This window comes from Pelecanus crispus, chromosome 5 (genome assembly GCF_030463565.1).
Source record: "Pelecanus crispus isolate bPelCri1 chromosome 5, bPelCri1.pri, whole genome shotgun sequence".
Lineage (NCBI taxonomy): Eukaryota > Metazoa > Chordata > Aves > Pelecaniformes > Pelecanidae > Pelecanus > Pelecanus crispus.
Window position 1 is genome coordinate 10,111,972 of NC_134647.1, and position 26,391 is coordinate 10,138,362.

Below are 26,391 nucleotides of genomic sequence, written 5' to 3' on the forward strand. Positions count from 1 at the left end.
TGTGGTGGGGTGGGATATTTGACAGTATCAAAGTTGATGGCCACATCACCATAGAGCAGGTATTAAAACTCTTCTGCGGGGAGTTGCTTGTAAGCGTACAAGGTAAATTGCTTCAAGGAGACAGACGACACCACACCTACATGCACACACACTTGTTTTCCAACAACAAAAAGCCTGACTGAATTGTTACAAAAGCAATTTGCCCAGAAAAATCCTTGGGGGACTCTGGACTGGTTTGATCTATACAAGTTTCAACTCTTCCACCTCCTGTTTACCCGTAAGAACCTTTATTAGGATAGTTTTTCCTTCTTAGTTACCCTCAGCCAGATCTGTCTCAGTATACCAGCTATATCCATCTCCAGAGACTCTCCTGAGTGAGGAGTTATTTCTAGCCTGGTAGATGGAGGACCGGCTCTACAGCCTCTCAGTTTTGGCAAGCACATCCTTTACACTTACTTTCCACACTGCTTGTGGATTTTTCCTTTAGCACTTCATAAACACTAACAGATGTTAATCTCTCCACTCAAATAAGATACTTCACAAAGGGAGTAATTGTTTTTCCCATTTTATAGAGCAGGAAATAAGTTGTGGATTTAGTGTTCGTTATAGGAGGTCAATGGGAAATCCAAATGCTGTGCTTAGTTCTGATGAGCTGTGACACAAATCTGTCTTTCTCTTTTCTAGTCAGCTTTTTAATCTGCTGTAATCTCCCTTTTTCAAAATCTGTCATCATCCTTCCATCTTTTAGTATGACAAATAGAGCTGGCCTGGAAAATGGCAATGCTTTCACCTCCAAACATTGTCTTTCTTAAGTCGGAATTCAAAGCAAAACAACAAATTCAGAAAAGTAAAAAGAGCTGGAAAAACAAAACAAAACAAAGAGACAGCTGAAGAAATTATCTTTTGAAGAGCTAAGGCAGAAAGCTTTGATTTGTCAGCAATCTGCCTGTAAGATTTTTGTCAATAGTCTCCCTTGAGGCAGAGTATGAAACTGATAAAAATTTGCTGTGGAGGCTGTCAGAGGCTGTGAATGGCATCATGCTATTTATTTCAGGTATTTAAGTTTCCCTAGGCTCATGCCATAATTAATTGAGAAAGACAACCTCCTCAGGAGGACTCAGAACACATAAATTAAGCTCTGTCTCTGAAATGCTCTCAAAGGGAATCTTTTTTTCTCTAAAAAAGAGGAGTCTGAACTCCTAATTTCAGAGGGTCCATGCCTTCATTGCCATGGGGTCCTCAAGGACTTCAGCTTTTCTGCATCATCCTTCCTAGCCCAATAGTGACTGCCTGCATGTAATTCAAACTCTTGTCTCACCGAGATAAAACTAAGTTTCCCATGTACAAATTCTGTGTTGGGGGTGGGATCACAACATTTTCTTTTGCAAGTTTACACTAGTGGGAGTTCTCAGAGCAGGGGTAGCGATCTCAGCTATACTTCTGGGTATGCTGAATGTTTGGTCACCCCAGTTTCACATGCCATCTTGTGCATTTGCACAGTACTTACTAATGTGGAGGATTATTCTTGGTGCTTTTAGTTTCTCAGTGGTAGAGTAAAAATATAGCATCTGACATTACCATGAAATAAGATTAGATTACATTACACCTAGATTTAACCACGATGCTCTTGGTCTTCCAGAGCTGAGGTACCAAAGGAGCTTCTTAAATAGATAAGTATGTGAAATATGTGATAATTTTTCAACACCTCTGTAGTTTTTCCATAGAAAACTGAAGTGAATATTATCATTAATTCACTTCCCAGTCAACCTAAAGTTACTGTTTCTGAATGTCAAACTGCTATATTTTAGACAGTGCTGTTAAGTGCCTCTGTAATTTTTTTTATTCTTCACTTCTAGCTAGAACATGGAGATAGAAAAAAAAAGCTCCTTCTAGGTGCAGGGGTCTAGACTGCTTGCTGAACAGGCAGAAGGCAGTCTCCGTTTCACACTTTGTTGGTACCCTGGTCTAACCTGTGTCCTTCCCAAGAGACACCAGTGGAGATACTGCTGTGTTTGAAGGGAAGCATGTGTATGGGGCTTCCAGGATCTGGCCTTACGTGGTCACTAGTGTTCTCATTCTTTGTTGTTGACTGAAATACTGAGTACTAACTACCCTACACTTCCTCTGTTTTTCTTCTCTCCTCAAAACAGGGCCAGGTGTTCCAGTTGTTAGCGTGCACAGTACAAGTAATACTGCAAGTGAGTATTCCTTAGAGAATAGGTATATTTTATTATCATCCTTGATTGTTGTGGGGAGCATGGGGGAGGGGTAAGGCAGTTACAAGTAAATGAAAACTAATGAGTGGCTCATTCATAAAAAGTTCTATTAATTACCTTTTAGCAACGTCCACATCTGCAAATGATAAGGAAAGAAGTTAATCAAATGCCTAAAACTTTCCCAGGCTTTTTGGATATGTTTTATGCTAAGTGCATATCATTCATCTTCTATTTATGCTTGAGTTAATTAGATGGCAGGTTGGTCTTCATCCATTTCACTTTCTATGTAAATTATGCTGCCATTACGATACACCTTCTGTATTTTTAGAGATGTTTTTAAAGTTACAATCCAATTATCTTGAAGTAAGGTACAGTCTTTGGACAATTAATCATAAAATCTGACCTACATACGATGAATTCAGTCCTTCTCTTACATTTCTCAAATCAGAGCAACTCCACTGACATTTTCAATGGTGGCAAATCCAAGAATAAAGGCTTCTTAGGAGGATATTCAATACCTGTAATTTTCAAGTTTTACTCATTGCTTTCCGTATATTGACACCAAATCTGCTGCTGTTTCCTGGCTGCTTTGAGGTGCTTTGTAATGGGAAGACTGTCCTTAAACAGCAGAATATTCCTCACTTAGGTATTTCTCTGGTGCAGTAGAGGTAACAATTCTTCTACCTCCAACTCCACTGTGGCTCCACGTAGCGTGAAGGCGTGGCTTAGAGGAAAGGGGCATCTTTCCATTCAAAACCACTAAACCAATCCTTACCTATTATAATTTCATTTGAAAGATTATCCCCAGAATTTTTCCCAGAATCCAAGAGTCCTGAACTGTATTGTCTGCATCCCTTTTGTCATGGGCCAGCCACTGTTCAGCCATAACAGTGGACCTAACATTGCATGTTGAAGTAGCATAGTGATCAATAGTATCATGCTATCAAGTGTTAATTAATGTCTGCACTTTTGCTTCCTTTTTTTTTTTTTTTTTTTTAATGTCTCTGTTGATAGTATTTGCAAAGCTGAGTGCCATAGGAGACCAAGGGAGGGGAGTTTTATCCAACTTGATAAGGGGTAGCTATTACTGCTCAAAGTAAAATCATTGACTTCTGTAGAGCTACTCAATTCTGTGAAGGTAGACTTTTGCTCTTTAATACTGGTATCTAAAATACTGTTGATAGTGAATTATTGTAAAAGAGATTTATGTACAGCATCTTAGGAAAACAAAGCAAGTCAGGATAGAGGGATGTTGTTTGTTGTAACAACAAGAAACTAAATAATAAGAGAGATAATTTACCATTAATGTTTCACTGCAAGATTAGATTATCCTCTTCAATTCATAAAAGAATGATTAAGGATTACTTCAATTATTCCATCCTCAGACTATAATTATACCATTTTGGTTGACTGCCCAGAACAAACATTCTCCTTAGATTATCTGTTTGGCCCTAAGTGGAGGGTTTATTGTTTAATAAAAAAAAAATCTACATTTTGGAAGCAAGATTGGTAATTTGAGTAAAAAAGAAAAGAAAAAAAAAGTACTAATTAATCATTCTGTTCTATGCAAAAGGATTGCTTCAAATCTGTCTGCAGCTTTAAACCAAACTGAAGTCTTGCTCCTGGTTGAAGTGCAGAAGACAGAGAAGGACATGCAGTGATCAAGTAGAGCTGTGCTGGCTGAATATTGACTTGGAATATGTAGCTTGAAAAGGATGCCTGCTTGAGGCTTAGGATATTGCCCAGCAGACTAGCCTTTCCCTGTAACAGCTGCTGTTAGTATTTGTCAGGGATGCTAGTATTCATGTTGTTCATCACCAATTTGATTTTTAGTGCATAACGAAAACAAAGCCAGAAAATGGAATAGATGTATATGTTTTGAATTAAGCTGATTGCTCAGTTCCTGAATTGCAAAGCAGTTGCATTATAAAAAAAAAAAAGTATTTACAGAAGGAATTCATTTACAAGATTTATCATTGCACATTCGTCTCTTTTTCTTTAATTTTTCTGAATCTTGATTTATCTCTGATGTGATGATTCTCCGTACCTTTCAACTTGCTTTTCCTTCCTGTTTCCTGCAGAGTTTTATATTTTGGAAAATAATGCTATGTTGAAAGAAGCTGTTTTTAAGAAAAAGAATTCCAGGACTGAAATTAAAATGCTTCACATTGAGGATTACGGTAATTTTGGAAAATGTTATTTTAACAAACTAAAAACTTTCTTGCAATGTTACTGTTTTTCATCTGTGTAACTACCAGCCTTTAATGTTTTGCTCTTTTCTTAAAAGAACTCCCTTTACAGTTGTCACTGCCAAAAGATTTCACGGATCGAAACCAGTATGCCCTTCTATTAATAATGTAAGTATTTGTGTAGAATCACTCAAAATAATAAAAAAGTACTTCATAGAAAACATTTAACTCTGTAATTAGAAAATGTTTTTTTACCTTGTGTAGGAAAATTACCTCATGGATTTAAGTTGATAAGTCAAAAGGCTTGTTCTTGGAAAGATTTTGTTATAGATGCTATCTGGTAGAGATGCCTGGGGTTTTTTGAGCTCATCAAATCTAGCACTGCTTTGTTGTATTTTTATGTACATGAGGCACTGACCCTTCTTCTGGTGCACCTGTGAGTAATTCCGCAGTCTTTTCTGGGCCCATACTGATCCCTACCCACAGAGGATGTCATTCAGAGCATGCACTGTTTTTTTTTTCCTTTTCTATCCCTGATAGAAACAGGTAGAGCTTCTAAGAGGGGCTCAGTTAATATGCATAAAGCAAAATTGCTTTTAGGAACACTGGAAAGAAGAAAAAGTTATTTTTGAGCATTAAGGGCTGAAGACATAATAGGCACGATCCAAAGTCTGTTGATGTTTGTAGAAAAACTCTAGGGGAGGAAGGAGGTACTCCCTGGCAACCTGCACCGTTCTTTTAAAAAGAAATAGCGTGTGTATTTCTTTCAGAGACAGTCAGCCTTTAAGTTGCATGTCTACAGACTGTATAGCAGAGGATGAGAGCAGTCATGAGCGTACCTGCAGCCTACCGAGGAAATCCAGTGACAGCCAGCTCAGGGCATCATTTGTTGTTCTACACCTGAGCTCAGCATGGGTCTGCCATGCATGTAGAGGGCTTTTCTGTACCTACAGATCTTCTCCCTATCCCATTTGGAAGAACTGATGTGAGTTTCACTAACACAGATGTAGGAGTGCACTGCTAATTTCATGAAAATACCGCATTAGCTGAGCTGTATCACCTGGAGTAGACCTCACCGTAGTGACAGCAGAGATCCTTACTGTTGTATGTGAAGTCAAATTTACAAGCTTGAGGTGCTGAGTGATCCCAAATTCCTCTACTCAGATCAGTTCTTAGATAATAGGACAGAGAGGCATAAAACTGCTTATTTCTAAGTCCTGTTTGTGTTTAAAACTCAGTGTTTTCAGTTGTATTTATCTGCAGTTGTGGAGGCTTTCTGCTTTAAGTGGCTCATGAACACATTTCTCTTTTCTTGTGGAGAAACAGGACACATGGACTATTTTATTTTTGCAGTATTTGCTAGCATGATCTTGAAGCATGATTATGTTTTAAGCAGCTCTTTTAAGTTTGCCAAAGGCAAACCGACTCTGTGAATTGACACCAGCAGCATTACAGGGAGTTGCAAACACTTGTGCTTATTCTTTTTGCTGAGAATAAGGAAACGCTAAGGTGTTAGCAGTGTAACACTTTCCTTTTTAGGTATCCTAGTAAATACATAATCTGCTATATACAGTTATGGTAGAGGATGAGGTTGTATACTCATGTATAATCTAGAGAAGACAGGAGGGTAGGATCAGAAACCTGGAGAAGACCAAGGCCAAAAATGACAGAAAAAGGAAAAAAAAGCTAAGGAATTACCATTATGAAATGTTTTTAGATACCAAGAGTTGAAATAACTTAGAACAGTGTTGAGGCAAGGTCTGAATTTAAACTTACCAAAGTTGTCAGTACCCAGTGAGTGAATAATGTGGCCAAGTCATAATGTATGGATATGTTTTATAATTGTTTTATTTTTTTATGATATGCATGTGGGCTAAAAAGGAAATTCATCCACTTATGGATACAGACTGTAGTATCTACTTTTATAATATGGAGACTGCTTCTTTTTAGTCAAATCCTTACCTTTGCAATACTGAATTCTCAATGTTAGCCTTAATAGGAGTTATTTTTAGAAAACCCTATACACTAATGAAAGTATGAAACTGAAAATTTGAAATCTCTCCTGGCTCATGTACTGTTGCATGTGTTGTGTCCCCTTCTTCCCTAGAAGAGAAAGAAGTTATATTTCTTCAGCAGCTTTTTACAGACTTTAAACTAAGGTTGCCAGCAATCTTTTTTTGAGTTAAAGATGTCCCCAAATGAATATAAAACTCAAAACTGTCACTGAAGTTATGGGAGCTCCCCTTGTGGGATGATTATTTAAGCCTAATAAATTCTGCCTAGCTCTTGAGAAAGAACGATTGGAAATCTGTGTGCGTGCAGAGGGTAATTTGGTGACCCACACAACTGCAAATTAACATCCTAAGGTTTATTTCATTATCAGAAGTACTACTTTCAAAAAAAAATGTATTCAGGTCCAAGAAGAACATGTAGCTTTTACAGGAATCACTGATTAGTTGTATATATGGTATCATTTCCTAGATATTTGACTTTCCTGAGTCCCAGAGTGGTACTGTTGGGACTGTTTCAGAAACACCCTGTTCCTACTGCTAGAAGTGTTAGACAGGAATTGTATTAGTGGCTGATAACAAGCGCTGCCTTTCATATTGCTCAGCTGCGCCTACTTTCTTGCTTGCATTCTCAGCCATGATACATTTATCATTATATTCCAGCTATTGAAAGTTTGAAAAAGAATGCTTACCAATGTCCTTGGTAAGAATGTTGATTTAATTGTATATCCATTTTTTGGAAAGGAGATTCTATATAACATCTTGCTCCAGGCAACATATACTTCGATGTACATAAAGAGAAGATATATATCTGGAAAAGTGAAGTATTAGCAGATAGGAAGTGGCTTTTGCTTTCCATCTCAGTAGTACTGCAGTTTGACAAGGACTTAAAAAAAAGGGAGGAAGGGATGGAGGGAAGGAAGGAAAGAAGAAAGGAAGGAAGGAAGAAAGGAAGTTGAGGAAAAGAGAATGTGCATTTAAACGTGAAATTCACCTAATATGTCTCTGCAGTGCAAATTAAATGCCTAATTAAGTGCATATAAGCTTTTAAGTGCATATAGGCTTAGTCCCCTAAGGTGGAGGGTAAATACGGCATATAAGGTCTAACAGGCTCTGCCTGGCTGTTTGGCCACAGCGATTGCTTCAGAGTCACTCCGAGCCTCTGGTGAAGATTCATCTTCCCTGCATCTTACATTTTGCCAGCCATTCTTGTCTCTGTCTGCAGAATTTTTGTGCTGGTGGCTGGTTTCACTGGCTCAGAATAAAGTGGTTTTTTGATGGCTGAGGTTCATAATTTTACTGTAAATTTTCATCAGCAGCGACTGCTTTGTGTGGTGTTAATATGCTCTCTGGATCCATAGGGTTACAATTATGATAACAGAATTTGGAAATAGATAAAGGGGAGAAAGTTTGGTATTATTTGGTAATTTTTTTTCACATCACTGAAAGCTAGTAGCCATTTCAAAGGTGCATGACTATAATAAGGTTCCTGTATTCATGCAAGGATGCCTGCAGATAAATTTGAACTTCTAGCACATGGCACCCAGGTGTCTGAGTGTTAAGGCTGAATCCTGGAAGGGGGCCTGGACCAGTGGATTCTGGTCCTGGTGTGAAACCTGGGTGTGAACTCAGTACGGCTCCACGTAGACACAAGCTCAACTTAAGGACCAGGCCCTGAATATCCTGTAATCTTCATCATAAGGATTTTGTGAAGATTCATCCATTAGCAGTTGCAAAGCATGCTACAACGTTCAAGTAGAAGATCGTTGTATCACTATGTTAAAATTTATGTCCACCTGTAAGGCTGGACTATGTAACAGATAGGTCTTATGTAGAAACCAGTTATGTCAGCTAGCACTGTTTTTCTTTCCAGAGTTGTGATCCATAGGCCATAAAATGCTGAACAGATTATAACACTCTCCTTTATTCCATTTGTTCTCCTGAACCACTAATACATTTCACACTCAGTTTCCTTCTGATAAAACACATACAGTATAGCTATAGATTAGAGAGGTGTACAGTAATTGCCTGAAAGAGTGATTATCATCTCTTTTCTATATAATTAAGATCAAAGTTTAAATTTCAGATCCTTGATTTTCTCATTATGGTTCACCTTACTCATTAAAAAAGTTGGAAGATACACTCCTTGGTAACACACAGGAAATGATTAAGTAAAGACTCTGGCATTTAATCTGGATAATAAAATGAGAGGTGATAATCATTCTTTATTTTTTCTTGAACATAATTAACCTCATTCCTTCAAAATCTGTAGATAATGTATCTTAAATGTCAGCATTTATTATTTAACGCCATTTAAAATTGTCCAATATGCAACTGGATATTGTAAAACTGAATCAGCGGAGAGATTGTTCTGATCTTTGAAGGGAAAAAACAGAAGAGGTATTCTCCAAAGTCACAGTGAATTGTCACCAAGAGCTTTCTGTTTGTTTGTTTGTTTGTTTGTTTGTTTCCTTCTGTTCTTACATTTTGGTAATAAACAGGAAACACTTCACCTGTTATTGAAATTATGAAAGTTTTAGGCCTTTCACAGGCAATCAAACCTGTTTATGCCTCCAGTTAATACACTCTCGGGACTGATAGCAAGATAAGACAGTAGGGTTGGAAGTGAAGATGTTTTTTTACAGCTTCGGGAATAACTCATTAAAAGACTAGAAGAAATGTAGAGAGGCATAATGCAAGTATTGGGAAATATTTAAGATCTGAGCTATGGTAACACTTTGAGTATTAATAGCTGTCTTGCGTACTTTCCATTTGTTGTAAAGGGCGTTACTCATTTTAACCGGCAGCTGTTGCAAGTGAAGGAACAATGCTTGGCTACAGGACGTGTAAAAATATGTGGTGGATTCCACTGCTTTGATTGCAATATGCTTGCAAGGGGGACATCCCTGAAGGCCTTTTTGTTTGGCCAGTTCTTCCTCTCTAAAACAGCTGCAAAGTTCACTTTTTGGGAGATCCCTAAGCCACGTGAGTGATTCACTAATTGCTTTGCAAGCCATCCATTTCATGCCTGCATTCATCCTGCCTCTGCCAAATGTGGTAGTATTTTACTGCTCTGCTGTGTTGCATCAAAGTATTTGAGGGACAGTCTTTTCTTTTTTACTCTTTTAGATTTTCTTCCCCATTCCTTGAACTTTGTAATATTTCTCAAGGCCCAGAGGGAGAATTCATTTAGCTTAGGCTAAAAGAGGGGTAGGCTGGAGGCTCACTCCAGCTGTTTCATTTCCAGTAGCAGTCCTGGTGCTGTGGGCAGCGATGGATCTGCTCACTCCCTTTCACTGCAGTCTTGACCCAAAAAAAGACTTGGGGAATCATTGAGCTAAGATGCATCCTCTTTCAGCCTCCCCTACTCCCACTTTCCCCACAGCAGCACATATCTTACTATGTAAATAAAATGCTCATTTAATCCTCCTTAGAAAAAGACAAGAGTAGATTCAAAACTTCACCTCCTTTTCTGATGACATAGGACAGTGTTACAGCTCTTGTTCTCAAAATTGCATTTTCAAAGCCTCAAGGGTTTCAGAAAGATATTTTAAGAATAACAACTTTATTTTTTGTACTACGCTGTCTACTTCAGTCCTGTTTATCACATGATTCTACCCTAGCAATAGAATCACTTCTGGTGATGTGTTTTAATTTGTTTGGCCATATCTGCAGGGAGGAGTTGTAAACACACTGTCTGGTTTTAGTTGCAGTTTGCTATACCTAAACAGGGTATACGAACAGAGAGAAAACGTTTGGGATTTTCTGTCCTCAATGTTTGAGGCTATTCAGGTTCCCTGGTTTTTGAGCAGTGACGATGGGTGTGCTTGAAAGCTGATGCTTGTGAAAGAGATGCTCATGAAATCTGAAAATGAAGTGGATTTTTCTATTACAGCAGTTTTTCAAAATGGTCTTCTTTCTCCACTCAGTTTCACCATAAGCAAAAGATGAGTTTTATGAGTGATATTTGTTTGCATAGATTTTATCCTCTGAGTTGTAGTCTTTCTCACGTATTTGCTATCAAGATACCTTTTCCATATGCTGCATCAAATCCCCTGTTTTGCAGAAATAGAAAGAGACATACTGGAAATTAAGCAGTGATGATAGCAACTATTTGCCATGTATCTTTTAAAATTGTTTCCCCTGCTGCTTGGTCAGCCCTATAACTTCTGAAATTCCTATATAAAATCTTGCCACTTAGTTTTTAAATGGTGCAAAACCTGGAACAAATTTTGCTGCAGCCATGATAGCAGAGTGGCAGAGGAGTATTGCTCAGAGTGCAGCAGCAACAGCCTCTCTGGTAACACTATATTATTCCTTGTAGGCTGTAACTCAAGTCAGGAACAGAGGCTTTAGTTTAAGCTTTTGGTTATAGAATCTGAAAGAACAGATTCTTCTTGTTTCAGCAATATATGAACTTATGATGAGCTGCCCCTTTTTCCAGACAGTCTGAGATGTATGTGACTGCCTTGCAAGAAGCATACGAATTACCCACTAAGGTCAATGATATTGGTATATTATTGATGGCTTCTGTCTATTTAAATGGTACCTCAATGGTGAACTTTGGCAGTATGCCCAAGTCATCAGTGCTTGCGCTGCCACAGTGGACTCATAATCTGAGTATAGTCGCTGTCGAAGACACACACTGGGCAGCTCTGAACATCGAAAGTTAGGAATAAAAATAAAAATAAAAAAGAGAAAGTGCAAGTGCTGTCACTTACAAGGAAAAAGAAAAATGAATCAGGAAGAATTAGGCATAGTCTTCATTTGAATCATTCTGTTCTTGTTTGACTCCAGAGATGATGATCCTTAAAGAACCCTTGAGGGATGTTGAAGAGCCTGTAGCTCCACGTAGCCCTTTCGGTTCTGCCTTCAATTTTGCTGTAGTGCTTTTGTTCCCTTGTGGCCATCCATAGTCGGGTTGGAAGAAGACTTCTGCGTTTGTATTACACCCAAGCATAAATGGCACAGACTTTCTTCCAGGCTTACTAGTGGGGTCAAGAAATAATTCTATGAAGAGGGTACCACTGAACAGTAGTTAATTATAATTAGGCTGTAAGTAGTGATGAGCATAAAACAAAAACTGACCTTTGAGATAGCTGTAATCCCAGGACAAACTTCACAATTCAGGCTGTGCATCTATTATTGCACTGTAGTAACAAACTTCCCTTGTTACAGAGCCCTCAGGGTGATGTTGAAACTTGCATAAAGGATTAATACCTTGCAGAAGCCCCATTTAAAAGGTCAAAAGTGGGGCCTAAATGGTGCACAGAATATATGCTGTCTCTCTGTGGAGGACAGAAGCACACCTCAGATAATCAGTATCATTTTATAGTAGCAGCTGAAGAGTAAAGAGACCTTTTGATGCTAATGGGAATTTTGACATGTACCTCAATGGAAATGGCTTTAAATGCCTGTCACAGACTACTTATGTGGACATTCTTGAAATAAATTAGCCACTGGAAAATTGCTTCCAAAAGCAATATGTCAAACAACCCATCATGCAGGAGTGGAAGACATGTAGCGTTTAAAGTCTGAGCCTCGCAGTAGCCCAGCTATGCCCTCCAGAGAAGGAGCTTGGGAAAACATCAGTCAGTTCTCGCCCACTGAGAATCTTGCTGAGGTTCTGTCTGTTGTTTCTTTCCTAATAGAAGAAATTATCTGAGTGTATCATCTTTCATTTAAAACCCTTTTTTGTTTTAAGCACTTTCTGGTATAGAGAAAGGCTTACAAATGTAACAGTTCTTCCCCTATTCCCAAGTGTCTAGATATATAACATATATATATACACACACACACACATGCATGTATAACCTAGATATATAACATCTATAAAATAAATGCAAACACTGTATTTGTTTTGTTCTTATATTAGGTGGGAGGGAAGCAGGCTAACTCATGATATTTTCACTTCTGTGGAGTGCATTAAACTGTTGGAAAGATACCTAGCCAGACAAGGACCTTTCTGACATATTATCTTATTGTGGAAAGTTGGAAGAACTTAAAAAAAAAAAATTGTAACTGGTCTGAGGCTGCTGCTATTGGAAGTAGTAGTAAAAGCTCTGTGAAAACATCTCTGTCAATGTAGAGTGTTTCTGAAAACCTTGCTCTGTACAATAAGCATAAATTGAAAGAATTGTTCTGCTCGCGCTCTCATTGTAAATAATAATGACAATATACTTCTGAAATGTGTGTTTTCTGCAGAGTTCACTTGACAATCAGTATTTCCAAACTTGTTGCTCTGCATTGTTAGCAGTTAGTGTAATCACAACTGAATTGGCTAAGCAAACAAAAAAATGCCCTTTCTTTCTTTTTATAAAGCCAAGTATAAACTTGATGCACGAGGTAATGGTGAATCAAGCACAACATATTGTGACTGGGTTGATAACCAAGTAATCCTGATTTCAGTGCATGATATAGCAGCTACGTAGGTCGGTCTGACTGAATTTGAGAACATATGTATTCATCATATGCTTGCTAATTAATAGAGCGATTACCTTGAAGATGGTCTATGTTATCCACAGCCAAAACCAGATATTGAATCAGCTCATTGTTGTACATATAAGGCAGTAGTTATTGTAGGAGATTTTTATATCTCTTTCCTTCCCCCAGGTTTATATAAGTCTCTTTGGCAAAATTATAATTTCTGTCTTCATCTTTCTTTCACCTTAGACAGAATATTCCCACAGACACTGTCCAATCTAATTTCCATACAGCCAGCACCAACACTTTTACATTTTAATTTGCATTAAACTGGCAGATGCAGCCTGCATAGAAGCATTTTGCATTTTGTACAACTTCATGGTAGGCTGCTCTCTTATTCTGTGTTTATCTTGGGGAAAAAATAATGACAACCTTCCCTTTTGAAACTGACATTTTATTTTCTTTGGAAAGAAAATAGTATATTTGGCTTCAATGGAAAATGCTTATTGTTCCTCTAGAAACTGCATTCTACCATTCTATTCCACCTTTTCTGCTGTAAACCACCTTTTTTTAAAAGTCATAAAATAAACTTATCACTCCTGCCTGCATGCATTTCTTGCTATGAATTTGGATGGAGAAAATATAATTTTCTTCAATGTGTACCTTAGTCTTCTTTGTACCCTATTTCAAAAAATCCATTCAAGGATACAATAATGCAATTATTTTTGTTTTCTAAGATGACATCCTTCTTAATAGTATTATATATCCTACAAAATCATAAGCAGGGTACTGAATGAATTTTCCTTTTTTGTCTGTTTAGTGTGACTTAACAAATTCTACATTAGCCTTCTCAGAACTGAGCTAGCCATTAGTGATTATGTTATTTTTTTTGTTCACTTTATTGAACTGTAAGCAGCACTACATGCTTTAGTTTTCTGTTTCTTTCTGTAAAGAATATTCAAGTATTGGCAACACTGCAACGTAGTGGTTATAAACTTAAATTATTTTGCTTACTACTGCCGCAGGGATACCAGCACTAGCTAATGTGATAGTATCGATGGAAGTGACAATAATTCAACAGGATTGCATAACCGACTGAACTCTGCCATCTAGGTTAAATAAAATATCGGAGAACGGCAAAGTGCATCACATTGTCAATATAGTCTTCGTTTGTGTCTGGTGTGTTGGTATTTGCAGTGATGAAGCTCCAGGCAGCCAGTTGGTTACAGATAAGTTTCACATTGACTGGGACTCAGTGCTTGTCAACTCTGATAATGTCATCGTAGCTCGATTTGATGGCAGAGGGAGTGGATTTCAAGGCCTTAAGATTCTACAGGAGGTCCACCGATGCTTAGGATCAGTGGAAGTGAAGGACCAAATAGCAGCTGTAGAGTACGTATGTGCAAACTTTTCTTCCTTTTTACCCTGCTTCCACTCTGATGAACGAGCATTTTTAACTGAAATGGCCTGGAATGTTTTCTTTGCATAGTGAATACCGTTACTGTTTATTTTTAATGCAGTTGCAAATTTTGAAACAATAATCTTTTCTTTACAAACAGCAAATTAAAGGTCAAAGAGGTGTTTGCTTTTTCTGTTGGTGCTTCTTTTTGATAAAGCTGTCCTTCTGTGTGCAATCTAAATATGCCATCTGAGCTAATTGGTATTTGTCTATATTCCTCAGGAAAATTTCTTGCAGTGCACATGTTAATGCATTTGTGTTACAATATTTTAGGCCTATACAGTAGGATGCTGCCCTCATTTCCACCACAGAGTTCTGGAGTAACCGGACAAAGTAAATGGAGTTGTAATGGTGTAAATGAGAGCAAAATTTGGGCAAGTGCCTGTTATTTCTCATTTGCGTTATCATTCTTAGACTGATAGAAATCCACCAGCTGCAGAAAGAGTAATTTCCCTCTGTGGAGTAATCCCACATGGCTTTGACAACACTCTTTACCAAGGGTGCACATGTCAAAATGGCTAATATCAAGGTCTGGATGGACTTTTTCTACGGATTCTCAAGGAAAAACAGATTTTAAGCCAGATTTTTTTTTTCTTCTTTTGAAAGGGGTTGATACTTCAACCATTGTGTGTATAGACATCTGTGTCTGGCATGACATACCTGGGCGATAGGGCTCCTGGTGTTCATGTCGGTCAGGAATGGGCTGTGTTGAGCAGAGCAATTCGTCTTGCAAGCATCCAGGTGACCCTTGCGAAGGGCCATCAGGAGCAGGCCATACGCTGTGCTGTGAGATCTGAGCTCTCTGCTGAAATACTAAGATGTTTTAGGCTAAATTACATCTGGCCTCTGTTTGGATGCAGTGCATGGGTGCCCGTGGCTGAGAGGAGGTACTGCAACTGGTTCTGCCTCCTCAAAAGCAGTTGGATTTTGCCCTCAGGTTATTCTGTCTTTTCTGTATAAAATTCACCATTGCTGATTAATGGCCTTGGTAAGAGAATTAATTGTTTGGATAATTATCTAGACTCAAGAAGTTGCATTCATCTTACCTTCCTTTAGCTGGCTAAAAACGAGGCACCTCGTCAAAGGCAGTCATTTAAGCTCTGGTCAGTGGAAAATCCTGGCATTTCTGAAGGGTGGTTCTCCCCAGACCGAGAGAGGTTTCCAATATGGGTGGGAAGAGTGGCTGTTTGAGGGTGTCTCTCTTCTCTCCTCTAACTGAAGCGTAAATGGAAAATATAGACAAGATGCTCAAATTCAGTTACCTAAAATTAGACGAGATGAGTCCAGCACCAACTGTTTGCCGTATAGAGAAGGAATTAGAAAGCAAATCAAATTTCCCAGTGCAATAATACTTTTATTGGTGTAATTTGTTCTTCTACCTGATCCACATGTATGACAACTCCTTACTGTACAGTTATTTTTTTTTACATACTAGATTTAACAAGTAAAATTCACCTTTTTACATTACCAAAATAAAAAAACCAAACCCTTTTTTTCTTGCAGATCACTATTGAAACAGCCCTTCATTGATCCTAAGAGACTGAGTATATTTGGAAAGGTAATGTGCAAAATAGCAGGATGTATCATCATGATTCTTTAAGAAAATACTATCAGTTCATAAACAAATATATTTATCTATTTTCCTAAGACAATTTCAGTTATTAAAAGAGGGAAAAAACCTACCATAATTTACTGTATGTTCTGTATATTAACTTTTTCTCAGAATGGGTATTTGAGATCAATCAGATCAGTTTTATGGTACTGCAGTATTTGTGTTTCAGAATCTGTAGGACTTCTGTAGTATCTTCTTTCGGTAGAAATTTTAATATGGGCATAGATTTTTGTGAAAGTTTGTTTCTTACACTTTTACATTTGGGCTGCAGTTAAATTGACAACATCCTTCTAATACAACTTTTATATCTGAATGTTTTACTGACCCTTGAAGTCAGCTGAGTTACAGCCCTATGGTACTGTCAACAACTTTCTTTTTGTGCCATCTGCTAGATATCTCACCATTGCTATTTTGTCAGCTGGCTTCACTGTGTGGCATGTCATTGCCTCTAGCATGAGGTAGAACAAGGCAAAGGCTTAACCTTTAGTAACAAACTAAATATCGTTTTACTGATGTCTATTAAAAAACAGCAGTTAGAAACACCACATAATTGCTGCTGCTTCTGTGAACTAGCATGTGCAACCTTTTTTTTTAAAAACTCTTTTCTTAAAAATGAGGATGTTTTGTGCCTTTGACCTCAAAGCAGCAACAAACCGTGACCGAGTACCTAGACAAACCCCAGAATCAGCAGTTATAAGAGCAGCATGCGTTCCACTGTGAAACCCTTTAGTTCCCATCCCCGCACTGCTACTGACTTGCTGCATGGCCTTGGGCAAGGCATTTAACCTGCCTGTCGCTGTCTGAATGCGAGATGAGAATATTCATATTTACCTCCTGCATGGCAGCATTTTGAGGACTAGTTAATGTTTGTCAAGTGCAGTGAAAATGAAGTACTAGTATTAGGGTTCCACATGAAAGTGACCTTCCTCAAAGATTTGAGCTGCCACACTACTTGAGCTAAAGAAATTGTCATTGCAAGAATATCACTAGCATCAAAACCAGTATTTGGTTCATAGGGCAGCAGCCAGAGATTTTTCAGCACAGGATGTATAAGTAGGGCTGATTCCACCCACCAGGTGATCATGGCACACAAAATATGGTGTTCCTGCATTTATTTTCTGAAAAAAAGATTGAGGAATGAAAAGTGTAAATGTGAGAAAGCAAAGAGCAAAAACTGGGAAATTCAGTAAGCTTCAACGCTGCTTTGAATTGAGGGAAATTTGCCCTTTCCAAGTTAACATCTCAGCGTTGTTTTCTACTGTCAAACAAAAGTTCATCAATAGAATGTACACTATGCTTGAAAATAAGATGGCTTTGGAATTGCTTAATGCTGATCTCATAAAGCTGGGCTCCTGCACACTGTTGTGGAGCTCTTTAAGAAATTTTAGAACTACACAGAAAGAAAATTCTTGTTGCAATCAGTAATGTAAACTAGACACAAGAGTAACAAGACTGTCCAGAAGGGCACAGTGTGGAAAATGCCTTCTTCTAAGTGCCAGGCAATCTGCCAATGCCATCTTGCTTGTCTCTGTAAGGGGTATGAGCCCAAGTGATGCACGATCCAAGGGCCTTTCTGAACTGTTACACAGCGAATTGTGTTTCCACATAGTCTGCATTTTTGTCATGGAAATAGAAAAAGAGCTTGAAAATAAGTTGCAATTTCACAGCCAACCAGCTGCTTGAAAATACGGCAATTAGGTTATAACCATAGAAATCCAACTGATGAGTGAGGCACCATATATCCTTGCATCAGAACATATGAACTATTTTTTGCACTGTCATTGTGAAGTGCTTCTAAAAATGTGATCTCACTGTGTAATGTTTTTGTCCTGGAAAGCCTGGCTGGAAGCAAGGGCACAAGCATAAAGGAAAGAAATTCCCAGGAGAACTAAACCAAGCTCTTAATGAATATAAGGCATAAATAATAAATAACCTGGCAATAGCTATCCTAGGATTAAAGTTGTGCTGTGGAGCTACTGGGAGAGACACAAACAGAATATTAAACAAAAGCAAAAGTAGAGACCCAGAGGCAGAGGAAAGTTGCTATTCTCTTAAACTCTGAATTATCCAAGTTACATCGGTGCCCACTCTGAAATTCTTTCTTAGGTGAAATCTGCTCCTGCGTATGGATTATTCTGGGCAGCTCTTGGCCTCCTGGGCTGGAATTTTTACAAGAAAGGGATAACTCAGTTCCTCACACTCCCTTGAAAATCCAGCTCTTATGCTGTGTTTCCTTTAGTGTGTCCTTTCTCATTTACTATAGGTTGATTCCAAAGAACACTCCTGTCTGCTTATTTTTCTTAACTAAGGCTAAAGGGTTTTGCCATTCTTCCACAGAAATTATCTATTCATTAAATATTTAGACATGAAGAACAGGAGCAGGCAGGATTCAAAAAAGTCCGTGGGAAAACTCTGTAAGCATTTGACACACAATATTCTTTTTTTGGGTTGGCTGCTGGTTTACATTTTTCTTTTCCCTGTCATGGGATAGTTTCTTCTTCCTGAAATGTGTTGTGCCAAACACCAAAGAAGAACAACAAAAAAATTTTCCAGCACTGATGAAGGGAAAACAAAGATGGCAGAGACATTTGAAAGGCCCATAACGTATGAGAAAATCATTGATCCCAGACTTGACAATTCAGAATTTCATTTTCTGTAGGTCTAGAATGATGCGTCAGGGGGAGGACATACTGCAATCAGTTCACAGGTTTCCCCCATGCCCATACTATCTGTCCTGTGTATCCTGGTACTTAGAAAATATCTACATTAAGTATATTAAAAACTGAGTACAAATCTTCCTGTCTAGGGTGTGTTCCGAAAAGCCGTACCTTTGGTTTTTGTTTTGAAGGTTTTTTCCTGTAATTTTCAAATCTTTTACTACCTATAGGCTAGTCTTCCATGATGGAATTACAGAGCTTAAACTGAAATATACTCATTAATTGCATGGTTTAAAGATCACGACCAGGCCATATGAGATCTTTATTCACTCTTAACTGTAGGTTTACATTTCCTTTAAAAGCAATTCTTGCAGATATAAATACATACTGTGAAATGATACCATCAGATTAGCACAATGGCCTTTAACTTTATTGTTGCAAAAAAGAAATGAATAAACAAAAATCTCAGTAACATTTCCGTTGTTAGGGATATGGTGGCTACATTACATCAATGATCCTGAAATCCAGTGAACGGCTCTTCAAGTGTGGGGCTGTGGTGGCACCAATTACAGATATGAAGTTTTATGGTGAGTATTTCCTGCCCTAGACCTGTGTGATAGTCTATTCAAAATATCTTTTATTCATGGAGCTACTGTTCATTTTAACTAAGTGCAGATAATGTAGCAATATCAACTAGGTTTCACCTCACTGTCTCATTTTCTCCTTTAAATGGAAGGGCAGCTAACATTGGGACAGTTTACCAGATACAACAGATACAATATTATTAACACTACTGATTTTTGCAAAGGAGTTGTGTGTCCCATTTCCCACTGAAATTCAGTCCGGTACCCCATTTCCTAAGAATCCTTTAGGTGTATCAGCCTGAATCAAGAGTTATAATAGGAATGAATCTTTTAAGGTTAGTGGTGAATTCCTTACAATATCAACCATGTCATCATTCAAGCACAGCATATTTGGTTCTGTATGTGAAGTTTTGGGCACAGGCTATGGACTGTGGACTGTGATACACAGGAAATCAGACCAGGTTACTTTAATGGTCTGTTAGTCTTTTCTTTGGGGTTTTTTTTTTTTTGGTTTGGTTTGGGTTTTTTTTTTTGGGGGGGGGGGGAGTTTTTGGGGGTTTGGGTGTTTTTTTAACCATTTAAAAATGGTTTTAAATGGTACATTCTGACTTTAAATTAACATCTCTTTATTGACTTCATGGCTTAAATAGCTTCTCCTGACTCTAGGTCAGAACTGATGAGTTTTGAAATAGAAGTAATTTTGATGAATTCACAAGTTTTTGGTTTTACTTTCACAGCATCAGCTTTTTCAGAAAGATACCTTGGTATTCCGTCAAGAGAAGAAAATACCTATCAGGTAAGTTAGCATAAACAAATAACTTAAAATGACTGTTTTACTCTTAAAATGCAATTCAGTTACACCTTTGTGTGTGTTTGTTCACTAGGCATCCAGCGTTTTACACAACCTTCATGGTTTAAAAGAAGCGAATTTGCTAATAGTTCATGGGACAGCCGATAGTAAGTATTTACAGATGCAGTTACATTCGGAGTCAGAGGTTTTAATAGGCAGGCATTCAAAGACTGATTAAGCACACACCTAGCAAGTATATTTTTAGTTTCATTATCCGTCTGATAGGATTTTCTATTTTATTTCAATGTCACTTCTAACTCTAAACTGATGACGCTTTTCTTTGCTGAATATTTGTACCTTTTAGGTGCTGTCTGTTCTAATTTGTTTAAATCTTGTGGCCCACTGTCTTGCTAGTGAAAGTTATTATATTAATTATTAATAGAACAACATACATTTTTAATGGTATTTTAAATTCATAGAGATTCTGCAATTGAAGAAAGAACTATCAGTACAATTGGTGAAGTACGGCACCAAATGGGAAGTTAAACTTTTCAGCTAATTAATTACAAGGTAGCGCCAAAGCATCTGAAGCTGAAGCTACAGGGAACCTTTTAATAGCATGAATGCTTTTAGCAGTAGTTTAAGACAGAGAATGAGTAAAACAAAGTTCCAGCACTTTAAATGGAATCATAAGATGCCTCAATCAAGAGATAATTTGTAATTTCAGATTTAAATTTAACTGCAGTGTATTTTTCTGAACTTTCTTAACGGATGTAGGTCTAAAGAACGAGCTTTGCTGCAGGCACAAATTACAGTGCTGCAACAAGCTCCTCTGTACAGATTCACATGCATACTTCTTTCCCTGGCATTTTCCCGGTGAATGTGGGATAATGCAAGGTTTCTTACTCCCCAGTCTGAAGGGACAAGTCCCTCGCACTAAGGGCGGAGGTGAGAGTGCCCACATGCACGGCTGGCCCAGTGAGGATGGCACCCGCCAGCCTGTCGCCCCAGTGGAACTTGTCAAAGCCGTGTGGTGGATCGCAAGTGCGATCAGAGGGGTGCAAATACTGTCCAGTGTTTCTTCCCAGAGCAGGGGAGAGAGAGGCAGAGGAGATGTACTGGGTGACTGAGCAGGCACGAGGGGCTCAAACTTGGCTGATTGTGAAAGGCAGCAGCAATTCCTACCCCTCTGAACTCAACGCTAGAGGGAATTGGGACTCTGATAAGATGTCTGAGCAATACAGTGTGTTCAAGACTAGGATTCTGATTGCCTGCTGCCCTTGCTTAATATCACATCTAGTGACACTGCCCAGCCCACGTGCAGCCTAAGCTCTGCAGGGTTAGCACATGGTAATAAAGTTGCCTGTTTTTACCACACAAAGATTAAGTTACTGATATGTTGCAGAAAGGCCATTACCTAAAGAAGTGTGGGCCGTAATAACCCTGGGCAGGCAGTAGAAAATCCAATGTGCTTTCGGTTAACACAATTATAAGCTGTCACAATGTTCAAACAGAATGGTTTTACACACCTCTAAACTATCACAGTGTGTGTAAATCAAGGGTAGAGAGAGGAGTCCTCGCAGAGTGCCTGGAAAGCATGGCTTCCCTTGGGGCTTCCAGCTCCTTCTCCAAAACCTCCACTGTTACAGCCTGCATCCCTGTTATACCCTGCATCCCTGTTACTGGTGGGACTGTGTGCTTCTGACCAGAAAGATAGTCAGCTTCAGATCTGGTAATTACAGACGTTGGAAATGTCTTCTAGTCAAAGCTGTTTAACAGATAAGTATTTCATATTAGCGTAGCTTTTTCTAATGATATCCAAATGTTGTTGTCTTGCAGCTAAAGTCCACTTCCAGCATTCAGCAGAACTAATTAAACATCTAATAAAAGCTGGAGTTAATTACACTATGCAGGTATGTGCAGCTGTGACATTTCCTGTAAACACAGTTCAACATTTAACCTCACATTGCTATTTCTTCCCTGAGAAGGACCCTCCCTACCACAACGCACCAGTATTACTTCAATTAGCAGTTAGAACTCAGTCTAATCCCATTTTCCTCATTGTTAGTATGGATGCCAAGAACTGTATCTTCTTCTTGTTCTTCTGGGCTCGTTCTCCTCTCTCTCATCTTTCTTTTTTCCACCTGTTTATCCTACAATGCTATACAAAGTGCTTTAGAGTCCGTATGCACTCTTTGTAATATGGACATATTGCTACTTTAGTCCCTTTTTACCTGAAAAAGTATTGGGTCACATGAAACTAATTTCCTCTTATTTTCAACATTTGAATTTGTTAAAAGGCAGCTAAAAGGCGAGAGCGCTGTTCCCTCTCCCCATAGCTGTACAGAGGGTGAAGGGGAGGCTGGGGAGAACAGGACAGGGTGTGCTGCTGACGTAGACTTGCACGGGACCCACTGTGGAGTACGTGGATGTTGCTGGCCAAGGGTTCTGATTGCATTAAACCTTCTTGAATATCTTGGATGATGTGGTTTTGGGTCGCTCCTCCAAATATCTCTGATGTTATACATTGCAAACCTTGACCTTACTGAACCTTAGGTAAACCTGTGGTTTCCACTGAAGCATGTGAGCTCATGTCAGGGAAGAGGTGGTAACAAGGGGGTTAGCATCACTTAGGAAGGGAAAAGGACTTTATGTGTGAAATCTGAGCGGGTAGGATCTGTTCCTTCTGTCCCTGTGGTTTCAGCTGAGGTGATGTGAAGGCGTGTGGAGAGAGGAAGAAGCAGGAATGACAGAGGTCTCTTAGAAGAGCCCCATTGAACCATTCTCATGCAACCTTGTGATAATCTGAGTTTGAGGAAGCAGCTGAAGCTTTTTACCTCAGGCCACCGCAAGTCTCTCATCCTAAACAAGATCCTGTGGCCTGGATTTCTTCATTCAGCCTGCAAATTTTTGTTCAGCCTCACTTGAGAGAAATTTCCAGTGAAATTTAAATTAAGAGATAAAAATGCCCACATCTACCCTAGGAGAGAGAGATGATGGGCTTTAGATAAGATAGGAAGATAGTTAAAAATATGAATAAAAAGGTTTTTTGCTGAACACTTAGAAGCTGGGATATTGAGAGGTCCCTAAAAGCATGACATAATTAATCATCATTGATGCTAATGGGATTTGGATGCCTAGATACTATTGAAAATGCCAGCTAAGTAAACTGTTGTAAGCACAATGACTGAGGATATAAATTTTTTCACTTCTGCAGATCCCACCGCAGTGGTTGTTTTATGCAAGTTCAAATTCCAAGAGAATGAGTTTTACTTTGAGTTTTATTAGCTTTCCTTGATGCCATAAAATGAATGTTATCATCCTGTTGTCATCTAAAACATTCTGAAGATCAGAGAAAGAAAATTAGAGCCCTAAATATTTGAAAAGCCTTTAAAAAACTATTTACTTTTTTCCTTTCTCCTCTCCTAGATCTACCCGGATGAAGGTCATAACATTGCTTCTGAGAAAAGCAAATATCACCTTTACAGCACAATCCTTGGGTTTTTTAGTGCTTGCTTAAAGGAGGAGACACCAATTTTACCACAGGAACCTGAAGAGGATGAATAAGGAAGCCTATTTGTGTAGTACTGAAGGGGACTTACTTTGCGGCTCAATAAAACCTTAAATAAAAGTGACTGTAAGATTGCAGATTCTGCAGAAGCTCAAGGGCAGCTAAAGGATATCACAGTGGAACAGCACATTTACAGACAATGAGCTAATAAACTGGAATGCGACTACAAAGTCCAAACATATTACCAAGGGACAAAACCTTTACCTTTGTGGAAGGTCAACAGTTGGTTACAGTTTCCTGGAAGAACTTAGTTTTGCATAAGCGTAGGGTTAGTGCATGTTTGTTATGTTAAGCCTCACTGTTGGTTCTGTAAGTGGTTGCTCGTTTTTTAATTTAAATGCACATCTTTATTCATCTTTGCATAATGCACAACCTATCATAAGTATTATGGCCACTAATATTTTAAAAGGTGAGCTGCAATCTAACACTTTACTGTAATGTTACAATAAGTGCAATTCTTTCGCTGTCTATTACACATAAGAAACCACAGAGATAATAAAGGGCACGATATTTTCTCTAGTTTCTGCTCAAAGGGGATATATTGTCTAGTGCATCATATAACATTGATAATGAAAATGATTTTTTTTCCCAATTTCAGCATTTACAGTTATTACTATACCTACTAGTAACCAATAAGGGACTTTTTGGTAGTGTACTCTTGGTCTTTATGTATATACCCAGGACTCCCTAAGCAGAAAATCTTTCTGAGCTTGAAGAATTTTTTTCAAGACGTAATTAACAGCTGTATTTAAAAAATATCTGCAATTGAAATCTTTCCCCAGTCCAAAATGTATCTATTGTTTCCTTAAAATATGTTTGAGTTCTGTTTTGGTATTGTTTATAGTAGTTAATAGTTTGCTGGTTACACTCTAATTTTAGAATATGCTACTTTGTCACATGTAAATTAGATACATAAATATTAAATTATAGTTTCAGATAAAGAAAATTTATTAACAACGTATAATGCCACTGAGTAATACTTTACTCCTCAAATGAAGACATATTTTGTATAGTGCATCTTCCTTTTCTTCCATCTGGTCTCAGATACAATTCTAATGTTCATCAAGGTGGCCACATAGCTGGAACACGCCATTAGTTTTTATTCCAGGGCTGCTCATTAAGTCTCTTGCAACAGGATTTAGCTTCAACAGCATCACAAAGAAATGAAATGTTTTTCATTCAGAGCAAAGGAAGCTCCTGACAAGTTAAATTTTATTATTTATTCAGAGGGCGAGCCCCTCATACATCCATTTATTTGCCAAGGTGAATTACAGCAATAGAAACTGGAACTATGAAATAAATAAGGCAGCCCATTTGGGTTTGCAGAATATTAACTCTGATCACTGAAATCAAGTACAGTGTTGACTTAATTTGAGATGTCTTCCTGAAGGTATGTGAAAACTCTTGACAGATGCTGTGCCGCTTACATGAGAATAGCTGCAGTTTTCTTCTTTCCGGATATAGTCCAAATACTTTCCTACCCAATTAAGGTTTCATTTCTTGCAAGATTAAAAAGAAAGTAATTTTTTGAAGGTAACTGTACTATTTAAGATGTAAAGTTCTGCATATTTTATGAAGAATGGGAATTGGTTTTAATGTAATCAAAAATCACCTGAAGCTTTTTACTCATTACTTCCTTCTGGAATATTTTCTTTCACAGTTAGCATTTTTTTATGATGCAAATAATTAATTTGTCTGAAAGGTGTGGTTTTATGGAGCACTGGAAAGTCTCTGTCTTCTAATGTTTAGTATTTATCTTGTTTTACTAGCAATGTTTAACTATTTTTCAATTAGTTTAATACAATTTTAATGTGCAATGATATCTTGTTTGGGTCCCAGTGTCACCACAAAGTATGACTTTGCTTTGTGGCATTTATAGTACATATGGAGTACGTATGTATAGTATAGGTACGGTATCTATGTATGGAGGCTACTACGTGCACTACAATAAGACCACACAAAACAACAGAAAAAATAAGAGAAGAATTCAAAGAAGGTTTTGCAAATCCTGTTTTCTATAGAGGAGCAACATTTTAAAGTCTTCTATTGGCTCGGACTTCTAGATTGTGATTTTATAAATTACACCCATTACTTAATAAAGGCTCACCTGACAATACTGATGCATTTCCTAACCAAACACAGTAAATAAGGTCGTAATCCAGTTGAATTCCATGAGACATTTTTCCCGATTTGAGCCAAGTGCACACGAAGAAACCACAAGCTGTGTGCATACATCAAGCATACCGCGTGGACTCGGCGTGCGGAAGCTACGTGAAAAGGCGAATTCTTCTCAATAAGCGCTGGCTGTTTCTCTGCGAGACAGCCGCTATGTGCTCATATTTACTGTGTTTCACATATATAGCCTTTAGTTACCTGCAAAAGAAAACAAATAAGGCTTGTGTCTCAGCAATAGGATTATGCATGTGCTCAGGAAATACGTTATCCCAGATCTGTGGAACCCACACCGTCTCCTCCTTTCCCCGTAGCTCTGTGTTTCAGGCCCCCATTCCCTACTCTTTCTACCCTGGCATCTCACCTCCAATTTTGATCAATTTACCTGAATATGAAGGTGGCATGAGGACATGGCTTCTGTAAGAATGCTTTTGCCAGGACTGGTATGTTTAAAAAGTGTGTTATCTGAAATGTGGGTTATCTGTGTGGAAATGTGGTATGCTTTTAATGTTTTTAATATTCCTCACGCTGTCCTACAAATACAGGTATTTTTATATAAATGTGTATACAAGGGTGAGCATCGGACCCAGATTAATCGGTTTTACTGAAATTTTTATCGATGAGTTAAATTCAGATATTGCAAAAGTATTTGCAGATGCAGCCTCTGATTCTAGTTAGACTAAAGAATTTGGTGCAAGGGGTATCTACT

General features: G+C 38.2%; 1 protein-coding gene across 1 annotated transcript in view; it reads left to right on the forward strand.

The window, feature by feature from the left end:
- The window catches only part of DPP10 (dipeptidyl peptidase like 10), a 250,190-nt gene extending 226,684 nt beyond the window's left edge, over window positions 1-23,506 (forward strand). Inside the window, exons 17-26 of the mRNA XM_075710366.1 lie at window positions 2,151-2,198; window positions 4,298-4,396; window positions 4,504-4,573; window positions 14,035-14,229; window positions 15,800-15,854; window positions 19,053-19,152; window positions 19,887-19,945; window positions 20,034-20,106; window positions 21,779-21,852; window positions 23,369-23,506. Coding sequence (XP_075566481.1) covers window positions 2,151-2,198; window positions 4,298-4,396; window positions 4,504-4,573; window positions 14,035-14,229; window positions 15,800-15,854; window positions 19,053-19,152; window positions 19,887-19,945; window positions 20,034-20,106; window positions 21,779-21,852; window positions 23,369-23,506 — 911 coding nt within the window. The remainder of the gene's footprint in view (window positions 1-2,150; window positions 2,199-4,297; window positions 4,397-4,503; window positions 4,574-14,034; window positions 14,230-15,799; window positions 15,855-19,052; window positions 19,153-19,886; window positions 19,946-20,033; window positions 20,107-21,778; window positions 21,853-23,368) is intronic.
- Window positions 23,507-26,391: the final 2,885 nt, after the last annotated feature.